At 65.6% G+C, this 26270-nt stretch overlaps 1 protein-coding gene across 5 annotated transcripts; it reads left to right on the forward strand.

Moving 5' to 3' along the window:
• Positions 1-25538, forward strand: AGRN (agrin). 5 transcript variants are annotated; one of them, XM_056128348.1, is made up of 38 exons: positions 1-212; positions 1884-2145; positions 11314-11361; positions 11984-12199; positions 12277-12501; positions 12592-12816; positions 12920-13126; positions 14013-14231; positions 14318-14512; positions 14590-14790; positions 14864-15012; positions 15100-15205; positions 15666-15782; positions 15927-16091; positions 16231-16374; positions 16468-16592; positions 16668-16773; positions 16855-17187; positions 17315-17452; positions 17820-17947; positions 18078-18192; positions 18275-18388; positions 18555-18914; positions 19081-19273; positions 19586-19801; positions 20062-20291; positions 20374-20508; positions 20701-20797; positions 20887-21051; positions 21140-21251; positions 21578-21694; positions 21807-21999; positions 22070-22157; positions 22335-22358; positions 23323-23355; positions 23542-23766; positions 23978-24081; positions 24265-25538. In XM_056128348.1, exons 1-38 carry the CDS (start codon positions 21-23, stop codon positions 24420-24422), a joined length of 6180 nt encoding a protein of 2059 aa, XP_055984323.1. In that variant the 5' UTR covers positions 1-20; the 3' UTR covers positions 24423-25538. The 5 variants fall into 5 exon arrangements, with proteins under 5 accessions (XP_055984323.1, XP_055984324.1, XP_055984327.1 ...); XM_056128349.1 differs by lacking the exon at positions 23323-23355; XM_056128352.1 differs by lacking the exon at positions 18555-18914.
• Positions 25539-26270: the final 732 nt, after the last annotated feature.

Consider the following 26270-nt stretch of genomic DNA (forward strand, 5'->3'; position numbering starts at 1 on the left):
TCCGCCGCCCGCGGCCCGCCATGGCCAGCCCGGCCCCGCCGCGGCCGCTGCTGCTGCTCCTGCTGGTGGCCGCGCGCGCCCTGCCCCGCGCCCACGGGACGTGCCCCGAGCGCGCGCTGGAGCGGCGGGAGGAGGAGGCGAACGTGGTGCTCACCGGCACGGTGGAGGAGATCCTCAACGTGGACCCGGTGCAGCACACGTACTCGTGCAAGGTGCGCCGCGCCCCCCGCCCCGCCGCCGCGCCCCCCGTCCCGCCGCGCCCCCCGCCGCGCCGCGCCCCCCGCCCGGCCGTGGGAACGGCCCGGGATCCGCGCCGCCGCTCGCGCTCCCTTGGCGACCGCCGGGCGCCGTGGGGGGCGCCGGGCCCCGGAAAAGTCCCGGGCGAGCGCGGGAGGGAAAGTTCCCGCGGCGCCGCGACTCCCGCGGCAGCCCACCCGCGCGGGACACGAGCGCGGTCCCCCACCCTCCCGGGGCCCCCGGCTCTGGCGACCCTCGCCCGCCGTCCGCCCCGGAGAGCGAGCGAGCGAGCGGGACGCGGCGGTGCGGGGTGGAGGCGGGGCGCCGTGGCCAGGACTCCTCTACCCTCCTCCTTCCCCAGGCCGGGCGATGGGGGGCACAGACGGGGTGGGGGCGGGGCAGGGGAAAGGACCCCCGCGGCCGGAGGGCCCCCCTCGCCGGACGCCGGGCCTGCCCGGCCTCTCCAACGTCGGCGCCGGCAGCTCCGCGGGTGCGTTTGTTCGGGCGCCCCGCGGCTCAGCCCGGGACAGAGCTCCAGGTGAGGGTCGGGGGCCCAGGGCTCATGCCGGTCTGGTTCCCCGGCACCGAACCGCCCCCCTCACCAGAAATGGCACCTTGGTCCTGGTGCGGATGGGAGGGCGGCGGCCTCCTGCCTGGCTGCGGCGGGATCCCCCACCGGGCCCCTTCCCCTCCCTAGCACCAGGGCACTCTGCCAAGTCCCTGCAGGATTTTCCCGACTTCCTCCCCGCTGCTCCTGGGTGTGGCTGGGGTGGGGGCAGGCGGTGAGCTGCCGCTATCATCCTTCTCGGCCACTGCGTGTTGGTGGGGCAGAGGGTGGACCCAGCTGGGGGGAAGGGCTCCCCGCAGGGCTGGGCAGGTGCCACCGCACCATTGTCTTCCATCCCCCATCCCAGAAGTGCTGGCCCGAGCTCAGGAGAAGGAGCCTCTCCTGAGAAGTGGGCCCTGGAGCAAGCGTGCTGTGATGGGGACGCATCCCTGGGAGGCTCTGGGGGCCCGGCCCCCACCCGCTCCTGCACCAGGGGGCAGACTGTGGGCGTCCCAGGCACAGTTTGTCAGAGCAGGTGCCCTCAGGCTCCAAGAGAGTGTGCTTGGCGGGTGGGGCGTCCGCCCTGCGCTGCCCGAACTTGATTTTGTGGTGAGGTTGCTCTGCCCGCACTCCTGGAGGAGCCTGGCGCGAAGAGGGGGTTTCACTGCTGGGGAAAGTGGCTGAGCCCACCCACGGCTGCAGGGAGTTCAGCTGGCCCGGAGCTCAGATCCCACAGCCCTGAAACTGCTGCTTGTCTGCCCCCAGCTTTGCCAGGGGTGGGGCCTGGGGTCCTTTAGTGGTAGGCAGATGGGGGGTGGGGCATGGAAGACCCTCGGCACCCCACGCCCTATGGGTCCCCTTCCCGTAGTATCCTGAGCTGAGATGGTCATTCCTGGAACTGGACTGGCCGGGCAATTGGGGGAGGGGCGAGTTGACCAGAGTATCATGTGGGATGTGAACAGGATGTGTGAGACCCCCATGGCCTCCTCCTGGAGCTGGTGCCCAGATCTCACCCCACCCCTCTCAGCATCTCCTGCCTGCCCCAGCACCGAAGGGGGAAAAAAAGCGCCCTCACCCCTGATGCACCACGTGTCCCCAGGTTCGCGTCTGGCGGTACTTGAAGGGCAAAGACGTGGTGACTCAGGAGAGCCTGATGGACGGCGGCAATAAGGTGGTGATCGGCGGCTTCGGAGACCCCCTCATCTGTGACAATCAGGTGTCCACGGGGGACACCCGCATCTTCTTTGTGAACCCTGCGCCCCCGTACCTGTGGCCGGCCCACAAGAACGAGCTGATGCTCAACTCCAGCCTCATGCGCATCACCCTTCGGAACCTGGAGGAGGTGGAGCACTGCGTGGAAGGTGTGTGGGTCTGCGCCGCGGGGCTGGGATGTCCGGGGCTGTCGACAGGTACACAGCGAGGTCTGCTCTGGTCAGCAGTGCTGGTGGGCCCCACCTGCAAGCATTCCTTTGCGTCCTGTCCCTGTGCCAGCCTCCTCGCTCTCCCCAGTTCTGCATACTCCCCTCTGGAGGGCTGTGACACCACCTAGCCTGGTAACTTAAGAGTGTCACCCCCCCCCCGTTCCCTCCCAGCCCAGAGGGACCTTTGTGGGGGAACTTGCATCGGGGGTTCTGCAGCAGAAGCCCCAAAGTCTGTCTAGGGCCCAGATGCCAAGCAGACTCCGGGGAGCGCGCACAGTGGGCCTGGCCTACCTGAGTCCGTTCTCTGGGAAAGAGGTCAGGAGGTCGTATGGGCAGCGGTGGAGTCCGCTCCTCCTGTGCACCCTCTTGCCTGGTCTACGTGACCTGCAGGTGGCCTCCCCCCAGGATGGCTCCAGCAGTGGGCAGAGGTCCCTGGTGGGGGGTGTCGCCGGAGCTGTGGGAACTGTCGTCACCCGCATCCTGTCTGCCCCCCACAGGTTCTGGGAAGGGATGTCTGAGGTGGGGGAGACTTTTCCTGCATAGCCAGTGGGGAGGGTCCGAGACTTCCTGCTGTCTGGTGCGCTCTGTGGCCAGCAGAACAGTGAACTTGTCCCTCATGAAGTGCTGAGGTGCCACTGGGCCTCTGGGTGTCCTGGGTGATGCAGGGCCCTTTCCTAGGGTGACAGTGGGCAGTGGGGGAGGTGAGCCTGAACTGTGGGACCTGTGACACCCTGCCCAGCACTGCTGACCCTGGGGACCCTCCAAGGTCCCGCCTGCAGCCCCGTGGAGAACTGTGGCCCCAGCCCAGTCCTCCTGAGGGCCTCTTAGCCAGGGCCCCTGCTCAGGGTGGCAGATGGGGCAAGCTCTGTGGGGCTAGTTTTGGCAGCGGCTGCTGAGGGGAGGGCTCTGGGGCCACAAAGCCCCACCCCTGCAGACGGGAAGGCGGTTGGTGGGCCCAGCTGAGTCTGTGGCCCTGTGACCGGCTGTCTGTGGGGTCTGAGGCCTGTCTCAGGCCGGATGCTGCCTGCTGAACAGAGGGACAGCTGGAAGGAGTCTGCCGGAGGGACCCTAAGTGAGGGTGGGCCCACAGGGTCCTCTAAGGACTGAGACTGGGACAGGACAAGGGACAGCCCCAGGGCAGGGTGGGGCCCATTGAGGAGGGTTTTTCTTTTGGGGGTCTGGGCGCTTGCCTGAGCCTGAGTCCCCTGGACCTGGAGCCTGGCTGGGGGGCAGGGATGTCCTGAGCCCACCCCTCCCAGGGCGGGCCCCCTCCCATTAGGTGGGAGATAAGGACGGCCTTCCCATCAGACCCTGACCCCACTCCGCCCCCGCCCTCTGCTCTTCCCCTCCCCGGCACCAGCCTCTGCCTGTCCCTCGCCCCCCTGCCCTCTCCCCCTCACAGGGTCCTGCCACCGGCCCCTGCGTCATCTCTGCAGTCAGTTCGGTCCGGTGGTGACCCTGCTCTGCTTCGTCCTCGGTTTCTCCCACAGCCTGCCCCCCTTGTCCCCTCCCCAGCCCCCAGAAAGGCCCCTCCTCCGACCTGGCCTGGGGAGCCACATTCCTGGCATAACTGAGACAGGTATGTGTGTCCCTCCCTCTGCGCCACCTTTGGGCCAGGAGAAGTGCAGGGAGGGCCCCCCGGAAGGAAGGAAGGAGACCCCCGCCCGCCGGCCCGCCCTTGCTTTGTCAGGGAAACTCAGGGCCCTCCCCTGCCCCAGCCACCGCCCCCCCCTCACGGCCCAGCCTGGCCTCTCCTGCCCTCCCCCCACCCTGCCTTGTGAAGTCAGGTCAGGGGCCTCCCCTGAAGCCCCCAGGAGGGCCATAGACCTGGCTGCAGGCCAGCTGGGCCTTCGAGGGCCCTTCCCTCCCCTCCAGGAGCCAAGAGTGGAGAAAGGAAGTGTTGTCTGCCCTCACCAGCTTGGCACCCAGACAGGGTCGGAGTGAGTCTGGCACCCGCCCAACCTGGCTTTGCCCAGCCCCAAGGCTGGGGGTCCGGGCGGCCACGCTCCCTGGTCTGGCCAGCCTGGTTACAGTCAGGCAATGCCCCATCCTCTCCGCCAGGCCAGCCTGGCTCCGGGCCTCTGCGGAAGTTGCTGGTGTGGGTGCTAGTACCCAGCAGGGGCCACTCTGTGTAGCAGGCGAGGGTGGTGTCACATACGCTGCTGGCCTGCCCCTTGCCACGTGGCACCTAGCACCTGCATCCCCTCACCTGCTCTGGGCCTGCTCCCTCCTGAGTGGAAGCGGCTTGTTCCATTCAAGCCCCCCAGGCCAGGAGTGTGCTGTTTCAGGTGCTTTCCGTGTACTCAGGGCTGGACTCTGCTCTCCCGAGGCCTGTGGTCCCCTTGTAGGGCCGAATTGGTGGAAACAATTCTGGGTTTTTTCCAGAGCCCGCCCATCCCCACACTCCACCCGTCCATTCCCTCCTGCCCCGCCTGCTCCCTCTCTCCACACTGGCCTTCCCTGCTTCTCCCTAGAGCTGACCGGGCCTGGGGCCCCATGCAGCCAAAGACACACTGGGCTAGGGTCTCTGGACTCCCTGGCCCTGCACCCAGCAGTCCTTACAGGCTGCAGTGGGGGTGCAGTGCAGGGAGGTCACAGGCCAGGCTCCAGCCAGAGGTCACTCTGAGGCCAGCAGGCCTCCTCTGCTTGGCGAGCTGGCTTCTCCTTGAAAGCTTGTCCCTAACCCCCAGCCCCGGGAGGAACTCAGCCCCGGGAGCTCCCACCACACCGGGAGAGTGGGAAGTTTCGGCCAACAGCCCCCTCTGCCTTTGTTTCCAGCTGGAGGACCCACTGGGTACCCTCCCAGTCTGGGTCTGGGAGCAAACTGCCTCCAGATCTGGGTCCGGGAGCAAACTTGTCTCCTCGCCATTTGATCCCTGGCTCCCCATACGATGTCATCAGGACCCAGGACCTTCCTCGTACCTCAGCTCCCTGGACACAAACCCTGGAAGTAGGACAAAAAGGAGCGTCCCAGGGCTGAGATAGTTCCCAGGGCTGTCGCCCCTGTCCTGATGCAGTCAGCAGAGGCATGGGGGTCTGCGCTGGGTCTGGAGGGGCCCTTTCTGAGGTCCACACTGAGGCTGGGATCTGGGGAGGGGTGATGTCGGCCGCTCTCCTGGAAGGGGCCTCTCCCCCAGAGCAGATCCTGAGAATTTCCTTTGAGGAAGGCCCCCTGCCAGCTCTGCTTACAGCTGGACCTGGGAAAGGAGGACGCCCCTCCCACACCCCCATTCTCCTCCCGCAGAGCAGAGGCGTGGGAGAGGGGAGCTCAGTGAGCCCAGGCAGCCAACTCCGTCCAGCTGTGTCCAGCTGTGTGGCCCGCACGTGTGCACGTGTGCAAGGCTGCCTGCGGACAGCTGCACTGAACTGTGTGCAGGCGCCTGGCCGGAGCCCAGCGGGTGGCCTGTGCTTCCGGCCACCCTGTTTTTCCAGGGCTGTGGGGGCCAGCCGGTGCCTGACAAAGGGCCCTGCTCCTGCAGCTCTATATGGAGTGACGGAGTGACGCAACAGCTGAGAAGTCTGCTTGGTGCCACTGGAGACGATAGGGAGGGAGCTCACTGCCCTTACGTGCCTGCCAGACCTGACAGACGGTGTCCCCTTTGGTGGCAGGGCAGATGTGAGCGTCTCTGCTCCTCCCTCAGCAGTGGCCCCTCGTCCTGCACCTGGCGGGGGGGAAGCCAGGAGGACCTCCTGCCCCACTGCCTGCACATCAGGGACAGACGTGTGGATGCTCCACATCTGGGGACAGACAGACAGACAGGCTCACCTGGGGGGGACAGGCACACCGGCCCAGTGTACATCTGGGAGACAGGTGCACCCATTCGGTGCACATCTGGAACAGACACCCAGGCTCAGTGACGTCTGGGTATCTGGGCCCAGGTGTGGCCTGGCCTCACCTACAGCTGGGGAGGAGAGGGCACCTGCTTCAGTTGCCAGGCAGGGCTGAGGCACTCCGCTCCTCCTCTCCACATCATCATGGCCTCTCACTCTCACTGCCCCAGCAGCAAACCCTCAGGGCTGAAGACTCTGCTTTGTTGGGTGTGCTTGAAGGCAGGTGTGAATTGTGAGAGGGGGCGCTAGAGCAGTAGCACAGTGGGTAGGGTGTTTGCCTTGCATGCGGCCGACCCGGGTTCGATTCCCGGCATCCCATGTGGTCCCCTGAGCACCGCCAGGGGTAATTCCTGAGCGCAGAGCCAGGAGGAACCCCTGTGCTTCGCCGGATGTGACCCAAAAAGCAAAAAAAAAAAAGAATTGTGAGAGGGGAGGGGACTGGCAATGTAGAGAAGACAGTACAGTGACCATCCATAAGTACCGGGAAGACCAGGGCCCGGAGCCTGCTCCCCAAGGAGCAATTTCTCTGGGTCCTGGATGCCTCTTGACCTCCTGTACATCCTGCGACTCCGCCTGTCCTCCCCTGGGCAGTGCCCATACACCACCTGTCCTGTCCAGGAAACTCCACCCTGAGGTCCGGCCTCCGTGCAGGGCTGTGATGCTCACTGCCTCCTGTGGGCATGTGCATGGCTCACCGGGAACTCTGCCTCCTGACTCAACTGCCCAGACCGCACCTGGCCACCGCCTGCCTCCTCCAGCTTTCCTTTCCTCCTGGAGTGGGCAGGTCCGTGTGGGAGCAGAGACTGAGAGACTGAGGGCATGGACACCCCGAGGACCTGGCAGGTGTCTGGGGTCCTGGCTGGGCTCTTTCCCCCGGTGTCCCTGGGCCACTGGCTGGAGGCTCTCCCCCACCAGCAAACTACCAGCCCCCTCAGGTCACTGAGGTCTCTCCCAGACTCCTGGCCGGAGCTCCCCTGACTCAGGGCGCCACACGACCAGGATGTGCTGGCAGGCGAGGGGGAGGGGACTGGCAGCAGGTGAGTGAAGCTCTGCTGAGTCACCATTGGGAGGGCACGGAGGCCTGGCCAGCAGCTGTGTTTGCTGTCCTATGAGCCAGTCCTGCTGAGCCCCTTCCCCAGACTCACCCCCCACCCGCAGCAGGGCTTAGCTGGCAGGGGGGTGTGGAGGGTTCCAACCCAGGAGTTACACCAGGACACCTCCCAGTCTCACCTGGAGCTGCAGTGGAGGTTCTCTGGCCCGCACCCAGAGAACACCCTGCTGTGAAATGCCTATTGTCTGCTGGGGCAGGGGGAGGGGACGCTGGAGGCCCCAGAGGCCCAGGAGGGGAGGGGGGTGGGGGGAGCTGCAGGGCCTCCTCTCCCCTGCCTGCTGCAGACACCTGTGGCTCCCACCGAGTTCTGAGGTCTGTGTCCCAGGGCAGGGTCCACCAGAGATGCTGGCGCAGTGTAGGGCTGGGCTGTGGGCCTCTCCAGGGAACTGGAATGAGGGGGAGGGGGCCCCTGCTTGAGAAAGCTCTCTCCAGACCCCTCAGTCATTCCTGGAGGCTCCCAGACCTGCATGTGCGTGCCCTGGGACGGGAGGGAGGCGGGTGGGTGCCTCCAGACTGCGCTCTGGGGCGTGGTCACATGCATGTGTTACATGTGGGAGGCCTGGAGAGCTGGCGGGGTGTTCGAGTGTGCAGCTGCGTCTTGCTGTGTGTGTGTGACCGGAGAGCAGGGCTGAGTCGTGGCTCAGATTTTCTCTTCATGCCCCAGGCAGGAGACTGAGTGGGCTGGTCAGGGCTGAATGATTTTGAGTCTGAAGATCCCAAAATAGCTCCAGTAGCCTGAGCTCCCCTCCCTGGGCTGGTCTGGGGCCTCAATGGCCCTTTGTTTCTCGGAAGGCATCCAGTTCCTTTGGGGGGCTCAGACAGTCGGGCAGGGCTACTGGGCCAGCTGCGTCCACTCTTTCCCTTTCACCCCTTGCTGAGTGGGCTCCAGCCCTGACACCTCTGTACTGACCAGTGGGTCAGCACCAGTGAGAGTAGGGGTGGGGGGCATTTTCCCAGGCAGCATTTGAGGCCTTCGTTGCAGGTCCCCACAGCTCCCATTGATCCTAGACTCACCCTTCCCAGGCCCCCTCCTGTGGCGTCCACCAAAATGTCCTGTGGTTGCAGTGGAGGGCAGGCAGGGCCAATTGAGCCCAGTGGACATCTCTGGTGTTTAATTCCTCGCATTGTCCCAGGGCCTCTCTGAGCCAAGAGATGCAGCCCACAGTCCTGAGGGCTGCAGTGAAGGTCTTGGGGCCACGGGAGCCTTTCCAAGGCTCCCTAAACCAGGTCCCTGGGCTCAGGGTCAGGTCCCACCCTATGGAGATGCTGACTCAGGCCTTGCTGATGCTCCCTGTCCAGGGTGGTACCCGAGAAGCTACTGCAGGCACAGGCACTCTGGACAAGGGAGGTGAGATGGGGGGCCAGGGTCTGCGGGCAGTTCCATGTTTGCTGCCCTGGGCCACCACATGGTATTAACTTCCCATTGGTTTCCTTAGGGCCTTAGTTCCAAACCCTCAGAGGCTTTGTGGACCTGTGCTGTGGGTGACGGACCAGACCGGGCAGAATTGAGCATGGGGGCAGAAGGGTGAGAGTTTGAAACAGGATACGTGAGGCAGCTGGATGTGGGGAGACGGTCTTGTTGGCAGCTTGGTGGGTGCTCAGGCAGAGATGGCTCAGAAAGTGTCTATTCCAAGGGCAAGGCAGGGTCTGGAGCGATAGCATAGCGGGTAGGGCGTTTGCCTTGCATGCGACTGACCCAGGTTTGATTCCCAGCATCCCATATGGTCCCCTGAGCACCACCAGGAGTAATTCCTGAGTGCCTGAGCCAGAAGAAACCCCTGAGCATCGCCAGGTGTGACCCAGAAATACAACCAAGGGCAAGGCAGAGGATTCCCCCAGCCTTGGGGCTCTGGGAAGACTACTGTGCTTATCATCTCTTCCCAGATACCCTGAGATGAGGCCAGAGAGTGACCGGGGCAGCACTGGTGATTGGCAGCAGAGCAGTCCTGAGCCCCTTTGCAGGGGTTGCTGACTCTGGTCCTCATCTTGACATGCAGTAGCTGCTGCTTTGGGAGTTAGGGACCCCCAGTATCTCTGCCACAGGGCCCAGCTGCAGGGGCAGGAAGGCTCAGACAGAGGGCTCAGAGCTGGGCATGGGCAGGGCCTCACCTGAAAGGGGTCTTTCTTTGACAGACAGCCTAGACATGGCCAGGACCTGGGTGTAGTGTGTGTGTGTGTGTGTGTGTGTGTGTATGTGTATGAGAGTATGTGAAAGGGGGTGCGTGAGTGAATGTGACTGTGTCTGGGAGCAACTGATTAGAGTGGATAAACACGTGTGAGTGGGGTAGTTGTGTGATGGGGCATGTGAATGAATGTGGGTGTGAGTGTGTGCCTGTGGGTGAGTGAAATTGGGTAAATGGGTGTCGAGATGAGTATGATTAGGCAAGTGTGAGTGAACAGGTGTGTGAGGGGGTGATGTGATTGGGTGAGTTGAGTGAATGTGGGTGGGGGGTGAGTGAATGTGGAGGGCATGTGAGTGAATGTAGGTGTATGTGTGGGTGAGTGTTAGTGAATATGGGTGTGTGCATGCATGTGGGGAGGTTAGTGATCAGGTGGGTGAGCAGGAACGGTGCAGGTGACTGGGTGGCCCCTAGGACAGACTTCCTGGAGGGTGTGACTTAGGAGGGAAACCAGGAGGGGAAAAGTATGATTTAGGGTTAACTGGAGAGTTACGGCTTTCTGCTGATGTGAGAAGTCAGTCAGGGCGCTCAAGGAAGGCTTATCGGGATGGGCCCTCGAATTTGGGGGACAGTCCCCTAAGGGGTGCGTTGTGGGGTGCCTTGGGGTCGATGTCAGCCCCCAGGGAGGAGTGGGTGAGAGGTGTCTGTGCCTTCACGCCTCTCCCATCCTCAGCTTTGGACCCAGCTCGGTCCCCACCTGGGTGTGGCGCCTGGGCGGGGAGGCAGGAGCAGGTGCCAGCGGGCACACGCGACACGCGCGCTTGAGCACACGCGCAGCTCGGCCTATCCGGGTCCTGCGGGTGAGCAAGCCCCAGCCCCGGCCGTGGACCCGCCCCACTCCTGGCCCCGCCCCTGCCCCGCCCCAGCACCTGCCTGCCTGCGCCCCTCGGCTCCCACCTCCCGCGGCCTGCGCCCCTCTCATCCCCCCTCCCCCCTCCCGCCCCTGCGCCCCTCTCGGCTGCCCCCTCCCGCCCCTGCGGGCCCCCCCTTGGCTCCCGCCCCTGCGCCCCTCTCCGCTCCCCTTCCCGCCCCTGCGCCCCTCTCCGCTCCCCCTCTCGCCCCTGCGCCCCTCTCCGCTCCCCCTCCCGCCCCTGCGCCCCTCTCCGCTCCCCTCTCACCCCGTGCGCCCCTCTCGGCTCCCACCTCCCGCCCCTGCAGCCCGCGCCGGCCCCGGCCCGGCAGCTGCCCCCGCGCGCCCTTTTGTGCCGCTGCCGCCGAGTCCCTCTTTGCGCCGGGAGCCGCGACTCCCCGCGGACCCGGGGTCCCCGGCGGCGGCTTCTTTGTCTCCGCTCCCCGCCCGCCGCCCTCCGCGCGCCCCGCGCCCGCCACCGCTCGCTCGGGTTCGGGCGCCCGCGGCCCCTCGGAGCCGCCCCCCGGGCCCTGCCGAGCCGCGCCCGGGAAGTCCTGCCCACTTCCCAGGATGATCCCGGAGGGCTGCGCGGGGGCCCGGGGCGGGGTCTGGAGCTGAACTCGGGGCCCCGCTGCGGTCAGCGGCCCAGAATGGGGGCCGTGGCCCCGAAGAGGCCCAAGGGCGCCCCGTGAGGACCCCCTCGCCCAGGAGGGGCCTGAGGAGCCCGGGGCCATGCGTCCCCTGCCTCTGGCCCGGGACCCGCAGCAGCCGCACGGGGCGTCGGTGCTCGTGCGCTATTTTATGATCCCCTGCAATGTCTGCCTGATTCTGCTGGCCACCGTCACGCTCGGCCTCGCCCCGGTGTTGCTCCTCGGCGGCTGTACGTGCAGGGGCGGGGGAACCCCGCAGGCTGAGCCAGTCACCCCACCCGCGCAGCTCGGGGTGGGGGGCGGGCAGCGGGGCAGTCCCAAGCCCCCTCGCTCAGGTCGCTGGCTCCGTCCTCATCCTGACACACGGTCGCTGCTGCTTCGGGAGTTGGGGACCCCGGATGCAGGGGCTGGAAGGGGTCTGGACAGAAGGGGGTGCTCGGAGCTGGGCACGGGAAGGGCCTCACCTGGAAACTCATTCTCTTCCAGATAAGCCTGGAGGCCACTTCACACCAGCGCCCCTGACACCTGCGGACGGTGAGTGGGGCATCCGGGAGGCATACTGGGCCACTGCGTGTGGGACGCGGTGCAGAGGGACCCTGCGTGGGCACCTGCGCACTGGGAGTGGAGGTGGAACGGTGGGCCCGGAGCTTGTCTCCCACCAGGCCGCTCAGAAAGGGCCTGGTGGGCGGGGAGCAGCCTCCAGGGAGGCTGGAGTGGGGAGACATGGAAGAGAGGGTCCTCAGACACCCCTCCTTACTGTCGCTGGACACCCGCAGGTCTGTCCATAAAGGGCAGGGGAGCTTGGGAGGTGGGGGGGTGCAGATGTGGTTGTGGACACAGGCAGCTCCCAGGAAGGGGCCAGGGCTCTGGGGGAAGGCCAGCCGCCGCGGGAGGACTTTGATGTGGTGGGACCTGAGGTCTGGTCTGGCCACGGGGGGTGCAGGAGATGCGCCCCCTCTAGTTAAGGGGCCGGGCGGTGGGCAGAGGTTTCCCCAGGAGGGAGGGCTGGAGCCGGAGGGTGCGTCCTGGTGGACCACTCACGCGTGAAGGTGTCCATGGAGCCCTCACGACCAATTGGGGCCATGGGCAGCGCGCAGGGCGCCGTCTGTGCCCAGGACCTGCACAGCCTGGCCCTCCCTCCCGCCCCCGATCACAGCTTGCCGAGGGATGCTGTGCGGCTTCGGCGCCGTGTGCGAGCCCAGCGCGGAGAACCCTGGCCGCGCCTCGTGCGTGTGCAAGAAGAGCGCGTGCCCCAGCGTGGTGGCGCCCGTGTGCGGCTCTGACGCGTCCACCTACAGCAGCGAGTGCGAGCTTCTGCGCGCGCAGTGCCGCCAGCAGCGGCGCATCCGGCTGCTGAGCCGTGGGCCCTGCGGTGAGCGCGGGGCCTGGCGGGCGGGGCAGGGCGCGGCGCGGGCCGCTGGCAGGTGACCCGCCCCGCACCGCCCACAGGCTCCCGGGACCCGTGTGCCGGTGTGACCTGTAGCTTCGGCAGCACGTGCGCGCGCTCGGCCGACGGACAGAGCGCCACGTGCCTGTGCCCCGCAAGCTGCCGCGGCGAGCCCGATGGCACCGTGTGCGGCAGCGACGGCGCCGACTACCCCGGCGAGTGCCAGCTGCTGCGCAGCGCCTGCGCACGCCAGGAGGACATCGTCAAGAAGTTCGACGGCCCGTGCGGTGCGCCGCGTGGCGGGGTCGCGGGAGGGGAGGGCAGTCGTGGGGGGGGGGGGCATGCGCCTCGGCTGACTCCTGGCCTCCCTCCCCCAGACCCCTGCCAGAATGCCCTCAGTGACCCCAACCGCTTCTGCCGTGTGAACCCGCGCACGCGGCGCCCGGAGATGCTCCTGCGCGCGGAGAGCTGCTCTTCCCGCCGGGCGCCCGTGTGCGGGGACGATGGGGTCACCTACGACAACGATTGCGTCATGGACCGCGAGGGAGCTGCCCGTGGCCTCCTGCTCCAGAAAGTGCGCTCCGGCCAGTGCCAGCCTAGAGGTGGGCCGCTCTGGGAGGAGGGTCCTGCTGGTGCCTCGGGCCCTCACTGCCTCTCGGGTTGCCTGTCCCTGGGGTCTGACCTCCTGGCTCCACTCCATGGCAGACCAGTGCCCAGAAGCCTGCAAGTTCAACGCCGTGTGCCTGTCCCGCCGAGGTCGTTCCCGTTGCTCCTGTGAACGAGTCACGTGTGACGGAGCCTACAGGCCCGTGTGCGCCCAGGACGGGCACACGTATGACAACGAGTGCTGGCGCCAGCAGGCCGAGTGCCAGCAGCAGCGAGCCATTCCTGCCAAGCACCAGGGCCCGTGTGGTGAGCTCCGTGGGTGGTGCCGCGCGGGAGCCAGCCTGCCGAGGTCCCTGCGGCCCTCATCACTGTCATCTCCATCTCGCGCTGTCTTCCCCGGGGTCGAGGGTCCCCAGGCTCCGGTCACTGGGATGGCCAGGACGTGTTGGTCAGTGGGTTCTGGGCGGGGGCAGAGTCCACTCTTCCGAGGAACCAGGCACCTCCCAGCCTGTGGTGTCCAGCTCTCCGGGTCCCACGTGGTCCCCGCCGGGCTTTGTGTGACCAGCAGAGGGTGGAGGTGGTGTGTCTTGCGTGGCGGTGCGGCCCACCTCCAGCTGTCTCGTCAGTAGGTCTGTCCATCTTTCTGGTCTCTTTCTCGTCTCTCTGTCCCTCCGTCCTTCCTTCCCTCTCGGCTCCGACTCTTGTGTCTTCCAGCCTGAGCCGCTGGCAGGATGAGGTCCCGCGCCTGCCGCCAGGAGCCGCAGCCCGAGGTCTGCCCCCCGCGTGGCAGGGGGGGTGTGGCTCGCTGCTGCCTGGCCTGTGCTCCGCAGAGCAAATGGACGGACACCCCCCTCCCTGTGTGTCCCTGGGTGTAGTGGGCTGCAGAGCTTCGCGCCCCGGTGACACAGGCCCCGTGTGTGCGTGCATGGCTGTCCTGGGGCTGCAGGGGCGGCTGAGGACACCTGCCCCGCCACCGCCAGTGTGTCCCACACTTGTGCGTGGGACCCGGTCCATTTGGGTCTGTGTCCTGTCCGTGTCTGCTGTGTGTCTGTCCCTCTCCAGCTGTGTCCTGTGCCTCCGGCCCGACTTCCTCTGTCCTCCCAACCCCCCGGGAACGGATCTGCTGCCGGGAAGGGGCTTTGTGCATGTCCCAGGCAGTGACTGGACCCCTGAGTGCCCGCCTTCTCCCCAGGCCAGCCCCCGTCCCCATGTCGTGGAGTGCAGTGCCAGTTCGGAGCCACCTGTGCTGTGAAGAATGGGGAGGCCACGTGTGCGTGTCCACTGGCGTGTTCTGGCGTCTATGACCCTGTGTGTGGCAGTGACGGTGTTACGTACGGCAGCACCTGCGAACTGGAAGCCACAGCCTGCACCCTCAGGCGGGAGATCCGGGTGGCACACAGAGGACCCTGTGGTCAGTGGCAGGCGAGCAGCCTTGCGGGTAGTGGGGGGGGGGTCGGGCAGTGTTCAGGTCCCCGGGTAACATCGCCTCTTTCCCAGACCGCTGCGGCCAGTGTCACTTTGGAGCCTTGTGTGAGCCAGAGACAGGGCGCTGTGTGTGCCCCTCTGAGTGTGTAGCCATGGACCAGCCCGTGTGTGGCTCAGATGGGTATACATATGCCAGCGAGTGTGAGCTTCATGTCCACGCCTGCACACACCAAATCAGCCTCCATGTGGCCTCCGCCGGACCCTGCCGTGAGTGGGGGCAGGGAGCAGGGTGCTGCGGGGACACTGCCCCAGGACAGCGCTGCCTGACCACCTGCCCCCTGCAGAGGCCTGTGGGGACACAGTGTGTGCCTTTGGGGCCGTGTGCTCAGCGGGCCGGTGTGTGTGTCCCCGGTGCGAGCACCCCCCGCCCGGGCCCGTGTGTGGCAGCGACGGTGTCACCTACCAGAGTGTCTGTGAGCTCCGCGAGGCGGCGTGCCAGCAGCAGAAGCAGATCGAGGAGGCCCGGGCAGGACCCTGCGAGCAGGGTAGGTGGTGGCAGTGGGCCGCGGGGTGCAAGCCCCGTGCGGGCGTGGCACACAGGTAACACCCCTCCCGCAGCCGAGTGCGGTTCCGGTGGCTCTGGCTCCGGGGAGGACGGCGAGTGTGAGCAGGAGCTGTGTCAGCAGCGAGGTGGCGTCTGGGACGAGGACTCCGAGGACGGACCGTGCGTCTGCGATTTCAACTGCCAGGGCGTCCCGAGGAGTCTGGTGAGGCCTGGCACTGCCCAGCTCTGGCAGGTGTGGAGCGGGGGGGGGGGGGGGGCTGTGGCGCCCTCACCGCTGCTGCCTCTCCAGGTCTGTGGCTCCAACGGTGTCACCTATGGCACCGAGTGTGAGCTGAAGAAGGCCCGGTGCGAGTCTCAGCAGGAGCTGGCCGTTGTGGCCTCGGGCGCTTGCCAAGGTGTGCACATCCCGCCGTTTTCCTGAGCTTTTTCCCGGCCTTTGGCCTGTGCTCCCCACGTGCTGTGCCTGTGTGCCCACCCCTCGGGGGGTTCTCTAGTGGGGGAGTCTGGTCACACTCACTGCTGCTTTATAGGGGACTGGGGAGATGCCAGAGGGCTGCAACATGAGCTTTGCTCAGCCCCGGGTGTACGGTGCAGTCCCCTGAGTACTGTGCACCAAAGGCTATGTGTGTACATGCTGGTGGCTGTGCGGGTGAATGTGTGGTGTGGGGGCACTGGATCGAGAGTGTGTATGTGTCTCTGCGTGTGTCGGGCTGTGTGTGACACTAGCTGTGTAGAACGTCACTCCTGGTTGTGTTCTTGTCCCCGGCGCTGCCCGCACAGATGTGGTCTCACAGCTGGTCAGAGAGGGGAGGTTGAAGCAGAACTCAACACTCAACTCTTGCCCTTTGCCTGCAGGTCCTACCTTGGCTCCACTGCCACCGGCAGTCCCTCCCCACTGCACCCAAAGCCCTTTCGGGTGCTGCCCAGACAACCTCACTGCTGCTCAGGGCGTGGGCCAGGCTGGCTGTCCCGGTGAGTGCCCCTAGATTCGCCCTCCCGAGGTCCATGCAGACCTGCTCTGATAAGGCCACATGACTGAGTGCCCCTTTAGATCCACCCTGGCAAGGCAGTGGTTGTGGCCACAGGCCATGTGACTCTCCTGCCCGACTCCTGCAGGCTCCTGCCACTGCAACCCACACGGTTCCTACAGTGGCACCTGTGACCCAGCCACGGGCCAATGTTCCTGCCGCCCGGGCGTCGGGGGCCTCAAGTGTGACCGCTGTGAGCCTGGCTTCTGGAACTTCCGTGGCATTGTCACTGATGGCCGAAGCGGCTGCACCCGTGAGTGCCAATGCCCATGCTGGCCTTAGCTCTGTACCCCTGCCCGTCCTGTTTCACGGTTGGTGGGGTTGGAGCCAGACTGTGGGGCAGCTGGGGAGGGGTCCAGGCGCAGAGCTCAGCCTTCCTCTGTTGCCCGCAGCCTGTAGCTGTGATGCCCGGGGCGCAGTGCGGGACGACTGTGAGCAGATGACCGGGCTGTGCTCCTGTAAGCCCGGGGTGGCTGGCCCCAAATGTGGGCAGTGTCCGGATGGCCGCGCGATGGGCCCTGCTGGCTGTGAATCAGGTGAGTGGGCCTCTGCTGAACAACTCTGACCCGGGAGTGGGGCTGACCAAGCTGGCCAGGCCTCCTGAGCCAGCAGCATCTCTTATGTGCCAGATGGCTCAGTGCCCACCACGTGTGCCGCATTGCACTGTGAGTTTGGGGCATCCTGTGTGGAGGAGGCTGGTACTGCCCACTGTGTGTGTCCAGCACTTACCTGTCTGGGGACCAATGCTACCAAGGTAAGAAAGAGTTGGGGAGTAGGGGGGAAACGGGGGCAGAGATGACCCCCAACATCCTCCTCGCTCTGTGCCCAGGTCTGTGGGTCAGACGGCGTCACCTATGGGAACGAGTGTCAGCTGAGAACAATCGCCTGCCGCCAGGGCCTGGACATCACTGTCCGGAGCGTCGGGCCGTGCCAAGGTGAGACTCGGCTGGCCTGGCCTGCCCTGGCCAGGAAGATCTGGCCCTGCCCGGCCCCTCCTCACTCTCCTTTCCCTGCAGATGCTGCCACTTCTGGCGTGCTCCCCACGTCTGCGTCTGTAGTCACCTTGGGTCTCCGCCCGAGCCAGGCTCTGCCGCCCCCGGCCAGTGCCCAGCCCCTGGCTCCTAGCAGCACGCCCCGCAGCCAGCCCACCCCTCAGCCGTCTGCACAGCCGTGGACCATCGCCAGCATACCCAGGGCCACGGCGAGGCCTGCGCTAACCATGCCCCCCACCACACCCGCTGCAACAACCAGCCTGGCCATGTCCGCCTTTGGCGAGTCTGGCAGCGCTGAGGGGAGTGGGGATGAGGAGCTCAGCGGGGACTTGGAGGCCAGCGGAGCCGGCTCAGGGGGTGAGTGCAGGCACAGGGGCCCCGAGGCCCACAGAGGTGGCCCCGGAGTGTGTGTGGAGGCACAGCGGCCTGGGGCAAGGGCCAGAGGGCCCCTAGGTCTGGCCTAACACCGCACTTCCTTCTGCAGGATTTGAGCCTCCTGAGGCGGGCCGTACTGAGACCCCAGGGCTGCCCATCGAGAGGGCGTCCTGCTACAACTCGCCTTTGGGCTGCTGCTCAGATGGCAAGACGCCCTCGCTGGACGCAGAGGGCTCCAACTGTCCCGGTGAGTGGGGCTGGGCCGCGGTGAGCCCAGGAGTCCGACACCCCCGGGAAGCCGTCACCGCAGGTCTGTGCCGGGCCCAGGGCGCTCGGACCTTCACACAGACGTGTGCCCACTTCTGGGGTTTCACCCCGCACACGTGCACATGTGGTCTCGGCCCCCACACTCGTGGGTGCCCAGGACCTCGCGGCTAACCCGTCTCTCCTGTTGCAAGCCGGCCTGGCTACTGCCATGAGGAGTCCGCCTGGTAACTGCCCGGGGCCCACTAACCTCATGGCCATCTGACTAACACGCTGGCTGCCCGTGGGGCTTGCTGCTGGGGCTGTGCCCAGCCTCAACAGGCAGGACCTCACTGCCCCCTCCCCCACAGCCACCAAGGTGTTCCAGGGGGTGCTGGAGCTCGAGGGGGTCGAGGGGCAGGACCTGTTCTACACACCAGAGATGGCCGACCCCAAGTCGGAGCTGTTCGGGGAGACCGCCAGGAGCATTGAGAGTGCGGTGAGTCCAGGTCCACCGGCTGCAGCCCAGCCCTGGGCCTTTCAGCAGGGCAGATCCCCATCAGACCGCTTGGAGAGGACAGGGCCTGGCGGCGGCTGTCCAAACCCTCCACTCCTCCCACCCACCGCAGCTGGAGGACCTTTTCCGGAACTCAGAAGTCAAGAAGGACTTCCGGAGTGTCCGACTTCGGGACTTGGGCCCTGGCCGCTCAGTCCGAGCCATCGTGGACGTGCACTTCGACCCCAGTGAGGCCCTGCCCTACTGCTCCCAGGGCGGGTGGGGTTCCGTGGAACTAGAGGGCCCGAGCTCAGTGTCGCTCCTCCCCAGCCTCCAGCGTGCGGGCGGCGGATGTAAACCGGGCCCTGCTCAGGCAGATCCAGACGTCCAGGCGCCTGGGGGTGAGGCGGCCCCCGCAAGAGCACATTCGCTTCATGGACTTCGGTGAGCCCACACACCTTTCCCCATGGGCCAGCCCTAACCCCCTTGCTCCCGTCCTTGTCCCTGTGCCCCACGGCCCCTCCCCCGTGCCCCATGACCCTGCGCGCACAGCTTCCGGGCCCTGAGGCCCCCGCCATGCCAGCAGTGCTGACCGGTGCCCCACCCTCAGATTGGCTTCCTGCCTTCTTCACGGGAGCCTCCACAGGCACCACCCCCGCTGCAGCCACAGCCAGAGCCACCACTGGGGCCCATCGATTTGCCTCCACTGCGCCCCCCCGGGCCCTCTACCCCAGCCACACAAGCCGACCAGTCCTCAGGACCACAGCGCCCCCCCACACTCACCGGCCCCCTACCACTGCCCCTGGTCGAGTGCCTGCCCACCGGCCCCTGAGCCCACGCCCCCAGCAGCCCCCAAGCCCCTGTGACTCCCATCCCTGCCTTCACGGGGGCACCTGCTGGGACCAGGATACAGGTGGAGACTTCAGTTGCAGCTGCCCAGCAGGCAGGACAGGCGCCATCTGTGAGAAGGGTAAGTGGCGGCCGCTGCGCCGGCCAAAGTTGGGGACCCCCCCCACGTCCCTCACTCCCCAGGGAAAGGGCGACTGGGGGAGAGCAGGATCACAGAGGCAGCCCCCTGGCGGGCTGGGTAGGGTTCTCTTTGCCTTCCTTCCAGCGGTCCTGTCTTGTCTCCACAGCGCTGCACACCTCGGTGCCAGCCTTTGGGGGCTCCTCCTTCTTGGCCTTCCCCACGCTGCGTGCCTACCACACGCTGCGCCTGGCGCTCGAGTTCCGGTCGCTGGAACCCAGTGGGCTGCTGCTCTACAATGGCAACGCTCGGGGCAAGGACTTCCTGGCGCTGGCGCTGCAGGGAGGCCGAGTGCAGCTCAGGTGCAGCTGGATCTGGGGCCCAGGGAGGGGGCGGGGCCGGACGGCCCGGTGGGTGTGGCCTGGTGGGAGTGGCTGTGCTGGTGGGCGGGGCCTGGTGAGAGGAACTGTAGGGGCCGGGGCGGGGCCTGGTGGGAGGCGCTGCAATGGGGGCGGGGCCTAGTGAGAGGGGCCCTGATGGGGCGGGGTTGTGGGCGGGGCGTATATGCGGGGGCGGGGTAAACGGGGTGAGTGGGGTTTTGTGATAACCAGTGGCATGGGCAGGGCTTGGGGCTGGGGGCCCTTTGGGTGTTTCTCAACACGTGCTCCTCCCAGGTTTGACACAGGATCGGGGCCTGCAGTGCTGACCAGCTCTGTGTCGATAGAGCCGGGTCGGTGGCACCGCTTGGAGCTGTCCCGGCACTGGCGCCGGGGCTCTCTCTCAGTGGATGGAGAGAGCCCAGTGGTGGGCCAGAGCCCCAGCGGCACTGACGGCCTCAACCTGGACACAGATCTCTTCGTGGGTGGCTTCCCCCAGGACCAGGCTTCCGTGTGAGCAAAGGACTGGGTGGGCCCGAAATCAGACTGTGGTGGGTGGCAGACACCCTCATGAACCTGCCTCAGCACTGATTGTCCTGTCTGTGGGGGTCCCTGAGGGCCAGGCTGCCCAGAGGGGCTCAGGCTGGCTCTGACTCATTCCCCCCTGACACCCAGCTCTGATCCTGTCGTCATTGGTGGGAGGGAGCTGGCCGACCCCACCCTGGATGGTGTCGGAGGAGGCCTCTGACCTCTGACCCTCATCCTGATGGCAGGGTGTTGGAGCGCACCTCCGTGGGTGTCGGCCTGAGGGGCTGCATCCGCCTGCTGGACGTCAACAACCAGCGGCTGGAGCTGGGCCGCTGGCAGGAGGCTGCAATCCAGAACTCCGGTGTGAGCGAGTGTGGGGACCAGCCCTGCCTCCCCAACCCCTGCCTGGGCGGGGCCCCATGCCAGGCCCTGGAAGACGGCATGTTCCACTGCCAGTGCCCACCTGGCCGCTTCGGTGAGGGCCGCACCTGGCTTGGATCCTGAGGGTGGGGCACACCTCTGTATGCGGCTCCCTTGCGTTCCCTCTGTCTCCGCAGGACCCACCTGTGCAGACGAGAAGGATCCTTGCAAGCCAAACCCTTGCCACGGGGCGGCTCCTTGCCGCGTGCTGCCAACGGGCGAGGCCAAGTGCGAGTGTCCCCTTGGGCGCAGGGGTGCCCTCTGTCAGACAGGTGGGGCAGTGCAGAGGGGGCTGGTGCGTGGCTGGGCGGGGTGGGCCTGGGCTTGGAATTGAGGCTGGTGCCAGGGTCTGAGTTGCCCCAGGGCTCAGGGAGCCGTGAGGGTGGGGCCTCAGAGAGCCGTGGGGGTGGGGCCTCCCAGGGTGGCTGTGTAACTCCATGTGACCAGCCTCCTGCCCTTCGCAGCCTCAGAGAGGGATGCTCCCCTGCCCTTCCTGGCTAACTTCAATGGCTTCTCCTACCTGGAGCTGAAAGGCCTGCACGCCTTGGACCGGGACCTAGGGTCAGTGGGACTGCGGGGTGGGTGAGGGGTCCTGCCCCGCCCCCTTGTGCCCACTGTCGCTTCATTGCCCGCCCGCCTGTCTGGCCCAGGGAGAAGATGGCCCTGGAGGTGGTGTTCCTGGCCCGCGGGCCCAGCGGCCTGCTCCTCTACAATGGGCAGAAAACAGATGGCAAGGGGGACTTTGTGTCCCTGGCACTGCGCGACCGGCATCTGGAGTTTCGCTATGACCTGGGCAAGGGGGCAGCGATCATCAGGTGCGTGCCTGCTGGGTCCTGGAGGGTGGGTGGCCAGGGACAGCGGGAGAGCGCTGAGCCCACGCCAGCCCATGGTATCCTTCGCCAGGAGCACGGAGCCAGTGGCCCTGGGAACCTGGACCAGGGTCTTCCTGGAGCGGACCGGTCGCAAGGGTGCTCTGCGTGTGGGCGACGGGCCCCGTGAGCTGGGGGAGTCCCCGGTGAGTGTCCCCGGGCTCGGAGGCCACTGGCCTTCCCGCCTGCTGCCTCGCGTCCTCACTGAACTGTTTTCTCTCCCTCTGCCCTGCGCCTGTCTCTGTCCCTCCCTGCCCCCACTGCTCTCTGGCTCTCGCTCTGCAAACCCCTCTCCGGATGTCAGAAATCCCGAAAGGTACCAGCTCCCTCTCCTGCTGGCGCCCTCCGGCGCCTCCTCCCTAGAGTAGCGCTGCCTCTTGATGGGGGGGGGGGGTTGGGGGGGGAATCTGGGCTGGGCCAACCCCTGCCCAGGGGGTGACCCCCACAGCCCCTCACCCAAGACCTCCGCCAGGTGCCACACACCATCCTCAACCTGAAGGAGCCGCTCTATGTGGGGGGTGCCCCTGACTTCAGCAAGCTGGCCCGGGCGGCTGCTGTGTCCTCTGGCTTCGACGGGGCCATCCAGCTGGTATGTGGGGGCTGGCTGGGGCCGGAGCTGAGGGTGGGGGGTGTGGAGCCTCCCCTGGTGCTGCCGTCCCAGCCCAGGGGTAGCCTCCCACGCAGGCTTCCCCCACCCCCAGGTCTCCCTCAAGGGCCGCCAGCTGCTGACCCCGGAGCACGTGGTGCGGGCAGTGGATGTCTCGTCCTTCACAGACCACCCTTGTACCCAGGCCTCAGGCCACCCCTGCCTCAACGGGGCCTCCTGCGTCCCCCGGGAGGCTGCCTATGAGTGCCTGTGTCCTGGGGGCTTCTCAGGGCCGCACTGTGAACAGGGTGAGCGCACAGGGCTGCGGCTGCAGGGGGCAGTTGGAGCTTGTGCCGGCCCTCACCGACTGTCTCTCAGGACTCATGGAGAAGGCAGCAGGGGACCTGGAGAGCCTCGCCTTTGATGGGCGGACCTATATCGAGTACCTCAATGCAGTGACAGAGAGGTAATAGCCCCAGGGAGATGCAGCGCGTGACTCTCTGTATTCACGTACCCTCTGCACGTGTGTGTGTGTATGTGTGTGCGCGTGTGTGTGTGTGCAGGCAGGCCACATACTGCCAGCATGCCCGCTGCATACCTTTCCCCTTTCTTCTGCTCACGCCTCTGTCTCTTTGCTTCCAAGCGGACTCACCAATGAGATCCCAGCGTAAGTAGTGCTTGGCCCCACCTCCGTGACTCACTCACCTCTCGACCCTTTCTCTGCTCCTTCCTTTCTGCCACAGCTGGGCCCCAGCACCCAGGTGGCAGATTCAGGGCACTGGCTGGCTCCGCTTCCCAGCTCAGAACTGCATCATCCCCTTTCCCAGCTAAAGACTCGGCATGCCTGCGTGTGCCTGTGTGTGTGTGTGTGTTTGTGTGCGCATGAGTGTGTGTATGTGCACCTGTGTGTCTCGCATGTACCCATGTGTGAGTGAGCAAATTTATGCATGTGAACCCGTGTGTGTGCCTGCATGTGCATAGGTGTGCATATAACTGTGTGTGTGAGCATGTGTGTACCTGTGTGATTGTGCCTGTGTTGCATGTATATGCCTATTAAGCATGTAGCTGTGTGTCATATATAAGCGTGTACGTGTGTGTGTATGTGTATGAGTGCGTCTGAGTGTATGAGCATGTGTGAGTGTGTGTACCTGTGTGTGAATTGCCTGGGTGCATGTGTGTAGGAGCAGCTGTGTGTTGTGTATAAGTGCACCTGTGTGTCTTATATGCGTTGCCTGCACATGTGAGTGTGGGGCTGCATGCATGTGTGCCAGCCCATGTGCATTTCTGTGTGCCCAGCAGCTTGTCTGTGGGGGGGTCCCAGGCAGGTGGACTGTGCCTTCGCTCCATCCCCCTTGCCTCACCTCAGAACCGTGCACCAGGTTGGGCCGGGCCTGCAGCCCCCTGACTGCTCCTGAGTTTTCTTGACTGGGGGGGCTTGTGGGTGTGGGGGCTGGAGCTGGTGCCCACATCCACTGTCTCTTCGTGCTTGTTTCTTCACTGGCTCTGGGCCCACTGGGTATGGCCCCCAGGCCCTCCCCACATTACAAAGCGCGGGCTGCCTTTCCCTCCCTGCCTGCACTCAGCTACCTGTCTGCTCCTGCTTACTTGCTTCCCTCTCTTCCTGCTCTAAGCCCCGAAGCGCCAGACCCCGGGGCCCTTCACAGGTGAGCACGTGGCCCGCCTGCTTTCTTCCCCTCATTGGCCCCTGTCTCCATCACTTCTGTGTGTCCGCCCGCGGCCCCTCCTACCGTCCAGTCACCCCAGGGCCCATCCCCAGGACGTGAGTCCCTCCCCCCCCACCTGCCCCTGAGGTGCCCTGAGCAGACTTTCCCACCCCCACCCTCCCCCAGCGAGAAGGCGCTGCAGACCAACCACTTTGAGCTGAGCCTGCGCACGGAGGCCACGCAGGGGCTGGTGCTGTGGAGCGGCAAGGCCACGGAGCGGGCCGACTACGTCGCCCTGGCCATCGTGGATGGGCACCTGCAGCTGGCCTATGACCTGGGCTCTCAGCCCGTGGTGCTGCGCTCCACAGTGCCCGTGAACACCAACCGCTGGCTGCGGGTCAGGGCGCACAGGTCAGTGGGACGTCAGGCGCTGGTGGCCGTGCGGGGGTCCAGGCCAGCAAGGGGCCTGACCCGAGCCTCTTTTTGGAGAGGCACGAGGAGCCCGGCCACTGAGCCTGGCCGTCCCCCGGCATAGCCTGCCTATTTAGGCCTTTATTTCAGATACCCAGTTCTGCCCTGGGCTTGCTGCGGGGTGGGGGTCTCACTACACCTACCCCCACAGGGAACAGAGGGAAGGCTCGCTCCAGGTGGGCAATGAGGCCCCCGTGACCGGCTCCTCCCCTCTGGGTGCCACGCAGCTGGACACCGACGGAGCCCTGTGGCTGGGTGAGTCGGGAGTGATGCCAAGGACGAGTGCCTGAGGGGTGGACGGACCCCTCCCAGAAACAGCCCTGGGAGACAAGCAGGCTGGCCAGGGCAGGACCAGGCCTGGAGCCTGGTGGGCTCTCACCCTTCCCTGCACCAGTGTGCCCGAGATTCAGCTGGGACTTCCTTTTGTCTACCCTGCAGGAGGCCTGGAGAAGCTGCCTGTGGGCCAGACCCTACCCAAAGCCTACGGCACGGGCTTTGTGGGCTGCCTCCGGGACGTGGTAGTGGGCGGCAGGCCGCTGCAGCTGGTGGAGGACGCAGCTGCCAGACCCCAGCTCCAGCCCTGCCCCCTGCCCTGAGCCTGCCGCTGCCCCAGCCCCTGCGCTAACCGTTTTCTACTTTTGTAAACGCGTTTCTTTCCTGGTATGATTTTCTTGCCTGTGTGTTGGTTGGAGAGACCACTGGCCTGGCCTCGCTCTGTCCAGCAGATGGTGCTCTGAGGGAAGGTCAGGGCGACCCTCCCTCCAGACCCACCCGTCGCCTGCCGGCCGTCCTCTGCCCACCTGTCCTGGGGCTGTGTCCCTTCCGCATACATCGTTCTCCTTCTCTCTGTTGAGGTCAGCAGTGGCCCCTCCAGCCAGCACCTGGACCCTTCCCGGGGCTCACCTGGGCCAGTACTGTGACTTAGGAATAATGTTACTTTGGGGACTGCCCTGCCCCCTCTCTGCAACTGGGTGTACCGGTGCCTGGGTCCTGGAGAGGCCCGACCCTCAGCTGGGCCTGCCTGTCCACCCAGCCTTCCAGGGGCATGTCCCCTCCCGGACACCCCAGGCCTTTTGAGGAGCACAGCAAGGAAGCAGGACACTGGGGAACATGGTGGGTGTCTGTGTCTGCTTGCCTGGACAGCTCTAGCCCTCGGGTGCTTGTCTAGGCCTGAGCTCTCTGAGCGTTGGTGTTATTGGACCTCAGGGCAGTGGGCAGCCGGGGCAGCTGGCAGCTACACAGAGAAAACCTCACACTCCTGGAGTGAGACGTGGGCGCCCTTGCCCAGGATCGACTAGGGGCTGGCCGGATGACTGACCAAGGCCCAGGGTGCAGGCGCAGCCGACCAGGCAGCCACGCCAGACTTGCCAGTAGCTGCGGCACTGTGTCGGAGAGGGGTGGTGCTGAGGGCAGGGCTTCAGGCCCAGAGGTCAGTGGGAGCCCCCAGCTCTGTTACTTTACTAATTCCAGTCTTTTTTTTTTCCCCCAATTTTTTTGTTTGTTTTTGGGCCATACCCGGCGATGCTCAGGGGTGACTCCTGGCTCTGCAACTCAGGAATTATTCCTGGTTGTGCTCAGGGGACCATTTGGGATGTCGAGGATTCAAACCGGGTTGGGCACCTACAAGGCAAGTGCCCTACCTGCTGTACTCTCTCCAGCCCACTAACCCCAGTCTTGTTTGTGTCCGTCACGTGAAATAAAGTATGAACACTCAGAAAGAGCTTCTGTCTGTCTGCCCACATCCCGGTGCCACTGGTCACTCACACCCGCAGCCAGCTTCGTGCTCAGCTAACAGCAGAGCTGACCTTGAGCCCAGGAGGAGGGACCTGGGCAGGGTGTGAGCAGCTTCCAGCAGAGTCTGCAAGTGACTGCACCATTATCCATGGGCTGGGGGGCAGGGCACGGAAGCTGGCACCCCATGCAGGTCCCCAGGGGCATTGTGGATTCATCTGTATGCACAGACTAATCACCAAGAGTGATTTCAGGCCCCAAACGTCAGAGCCTGGTCCCTACGGGGATTTTTCCAAAAGTGGACACAGCCAGACCTGAAAGTGGAGAACTGCAAACTTAGTGCAGACTCTGTGGCCAGACTGGCCGTTCTGACACCAATGCAGCGTCAGGACCCAGGAGAAAGGGGATCAGTCAACTGGACAGGGCTGAGGCCTGTTTCACGTGGAGGTCACTGAGAGGGGGTGGGTGACCTGCAGGGAACTGAGTCCCACGCTGGAGCCACTTGGTACAGACCACCCTGGAGGGTCTGCGGGCTCCTGAGAGGGGGGCAGGCAGAGGCAGGTTGTGCTGAGTCCCCACATCTGATGGGGGTCTGCTGAGTGATGGGGTTCTGCTGGCTGTTAGAAGGCCTTTGGGAAGGTGCTGGGTTGGGGAGACTGGGTGCTCCCGGGAGGAGGGAGGCTCCGGGGCCACCTCTGGGAAGTAGAGAGGTG

This window comes from Sorex fumeus, unplaced genomic scaffold (genome assembly GCF_029834395.1).
Source record: "Sorex fumeus unplaced genomic scaffold, SorFum_2.1 ptg000064l, whole genome shotgun sequence".
NCBI classification, from domain to species: Eukaryota; Metazoa; Chordata; class Mammalia; order Eulipotyphla; family Soricidae; genus Sorex; species Sorex fumeus.

Bases quoted from the DNA above. Each gene is read 5' to 3' on its own strand.
- AGRN (XM_056128348.1), top strand. From the start codon at position 21: ATGGCCAGCCCGGCCCCGCCGCGGCCGCTGCTGCTGCTCCTGCTGGTG. The intron at 15,783-15,926 runs GTGAGTGCCCCT...CGACTCCTGCAG, and splicing joins GGGCCAGGCTGGCTGTCCCG to GCTCCTGCCACTGCAACCCA. The intron at 23,356-23,541 runs GTGAGCACGTGG...ACCCTCCCCCAG, and splicing joins GACCCCGGGGCCCTTCACAG to CGAGAAGGCGCTGCAGACCA.